Source organism: Durio zibethinus, chromosome 11, assembly GCF_047325235.1.
Source record: "Durio zibethinus cultivar Kanyao isolate XHJ-2024 chromosome 11, ASM4732523v1, whole genome shotgun sequence".
NCBI classification, from domain to species: domain Eukaryota; kingdom Viridiplantae; phylum Streptophyta; class Magnoliopsida; order Malvales; family Malvaceae; genus Durio; species Durio zibethinus.
The window spans coordinates 9,216,079-9,219,115 of record NC_143172.1 but is presented as its reverse complement, the minus strand read 5'-3'; the positions used below and the strand labels follow the sequence as shown (position 1 = coordinate 9,219,115).

Sequence of the window (3,037 nt, the reverse complement as noted above, 5' to 3'; positions counted from 1 at the left end):
TATATATATATCTTGTATTGTTATTGTCAAAGAAATTTATCTATCCATCAACTATTATATATATAAATAAATACATATTTATATGTATATATATTCTGTTGCATTTTATTTAAGGTTTGAAAAATATTCTTAGGATTCGGTTCCTTAAATTGACAAATCGAAATCAAATACTAGAATATATCTTTATCAATGCCACGGTATGAATATTTAGTTCAATCTTTAAATTATGAATTTTTAATTTAAAATAAATATTAAAAAATGTTGTAGCTACTTTTCCTATCCTTCTCGTTAACTATATAATAAAAGAATAATTTTATGTAAACATATCATATATATAAATATTAAATTATAACATACATGTTTGTCACATGAATGTTTACGTGAACAGTTCTTTTAAATGACACATATGATAGTATTTTAGAAAAGTAAGATAACTTCTTTTAAATATAAATTAGATAATTTTAAATTTATTTAAATATCAAAATTATTCAAAGCAAAATTAAAAATCAAATCAATCTAGAGATATATTTTTTAAAATTAAAAATCTGAAATATGGATTTTATTTTCTTAATTTAGTTGTTCACAAAATAACATTTTTTAATAAATTATTTAATTATCAAAATCTTTCATATATATTTAAAAATTGCAAAAATTAAAATTTTCAAATCTTTTTACAATCTTTTTTATCTTAATTAGAATAAATAAAAAATTTATCTTTTCAAAAATTTACATAAGACATCGAAAGTTCAAACAATTTTTATGTTAATTTATTTTTTCAAAGAAATGGTCATCTGCATTCATCCAGTAAAAAGATTACATTGAGTCATAATAGTCTTATGAATAATCGGTGGGTATTCATCTACCCAGTACAGGTGCCTTGACAATCCCAGCCCAACCTAGCTAATATATGGGCAACATCATTTGCATGACGTCGCACATACTCCTCCCTAATATAGTTGAAACTTTGCTTCAGGATCTTAGCATCCTCCAGTATATTACCATTAGCAGGTAAGTCCTTATTTCCCTGATTTAGTTTGGATATAACTTTAGAAGCATCACCTTCTAGGATTATTGATCTGAAGCCTAGTTCCTGTGCAAGAGATATTCTAGCCACCGCAGCAATTGGCTCAACTAGCAGCGCATTCCTGATATCTTCAACTCTCTTCGCTACTGCTCTAAGTACTTCTCCCTTTTGATTTTGAACTCCAACCCCAATACCTCCCGTTGCAGTTTCGATGTTTAAGGCTCCATCAAAATTAACTTTAATAGCATGTGATGGGGGTGGTTTCCAGTGGGCAGTGCTTTCCCCTTGGTTCTCTGTTCTACATTGAGCTCTCATATATTCCTCCAAAAAATCAGTTGCAAATCTAGCCATGTCATCAGCATTTCTCATTTCACTATTCTTACCTAGAATATTCTTGGAATGCCATATAGCCTAGCACACTACAAGGCCTTTTTCAAAGCTATCCTTATCCACAGAGCTTAGCAAGCTAGTGATCCATCTCTTATCTTCTTCGTGTAGTTTGCAATTACACTTGCTATCACACCCTGAAGATAACCAAACTGCAATCGCCCTTTCACAGTCCCTTAATGCATGTAACAAGGTCTCCTCATGCATGTAACATTGTGAACATAGCATGCCTGCATTTATATAGCGCCTTCTCATGGTACGAAAAATAGGTAAGATACTGTGGTTAACCCTCTACCCAAACACTTTGATCTTTCCTGGTAGGGCAGCTTTCCAGATTCGCATCCAGCAACTCGCATTGCCCAAACTTCCCCCTTGGTCGTGTTGTAAGGCAAGCTCAGTTTGTTCTTTCCTTTTCTGTATAAGGAGATGGTATGCACTTCTGACCGTTAGTTCCCGTTCTTCTTCACACCCCACACAATCTCATCTCTGTGTTCAAAGTGCCCTAATGATATTCCACATATGATTTCAGCCACCTTCCTTTCAAAGACCATGTGAATAAGGTCCTTCTTCCAACTTCTCTGTTCATGTTCAATTAAACTTTGGATAGTAGCATCCGTCTGAAGATTATTATGTCCAGCTTGATCATACGTTAAAAATCCACTAGGCAGCATTTAGTCGCACCGTATGCAAATCTAGTACCCATCCCCAACCGTCCACTTTATACCTGCTTTCAATAATTCTCAGCTCGCACATAAGCTCCTCTAAGTAAGTGATGGTGTCAATCCTAGTGGTGCATCTAAGAAATTATTGTCTGGAAAGTATTTAGCCTGTAGCATCTTATATAGCATGGTTTCCTTATTCCTTAATATCCTCCAACACTGCTTACCTAGTAGTGCCAAATTAAAGCATTAGAAGTCAAGGAAACCCAGTCCCATTTCGTGTTTAGACCAACACATCATGCTCCAATTCAGCCAGTGCATTCCCCTTATGTCTGCTTTAAAGTTCTACCTGTATCTACTAATCAAACTATTTAATTTTTCACAAAGTCCTTTTGGTAAGAGAAAATAGTTCATAGCATACTCTAGGATTGCTTGTAAAACAGAGTTGATAAATATTTCCTTTTCGCCTTGAGAGAGAGTCCTCTTACTCTAGTGCTGGATCTGCATTTTCATTCAGTCAACCAAACTCCTTAAGGCTCGTCTTTTATTTCTCTAAACCTCTGAAGGAAGCCTCAGGTATTTTTCTGGGTCGTTAGTAGCATTTACCCATAGCTTATGCTTAATTAACTACATCTCTCGATTCATCAGAGTTATTTTTGTTGAAGAAAAGTAATGACTTCTCAAAATTAACTCGTTGCCTTGAACCCTCTTCATATTTCTGTAAAATTAGCCGCACCCTTTCACTATCCATACTATTTGCTTTAAAGAAAAACAGACTATCATCCGCGAAAAATAGGTGATTTATTTTGGGTCTAGATCTACTAGCTTAGGCATCCCCAACCCAACCTTTTCTTTGGTATTTTGATAGCAAAGTAGAGAAACCCTTTGTGCACATAAGGAACAGGAAATGTAAGAGCGGGTCCCCTTGCCGAAGCCCATGTTCTGGAGTAAACCTTTCAAACACCTT

The 3,037-nt window shown here is 34.3% G+C and overlaps 1 protein-coding gene across 1 annotated transcript; it reads right to left on the bottom strand.

Annotated features, from left to right (window-relative positions):
* Positions 1–859: 859 nt before the first annotated feature.
* On the bottom strand, positions 860–1,393 carry LOC111290155 (uncharacterized). The gene has a single exon (XM_022881516.2). The coding sequence runs from the start codon at positions 1,391–1,393 to the stop codon at positions 860–862; it is 534 nt and encodes a 177-aa protein (XP_022737251.2).
* Between the last annotated feature and the right edge of the window lie 1,644 nt (positions 1,394–3,037).

Coding starts and splice junctions, on each gene's coding strand:
- LOC111290155 (XM_022881516.2), bottom strand. CDS start 1,393: ATGAGAAATGCTGATGACATGGCTAGATTTGCAACTGATTTTTTGGAG.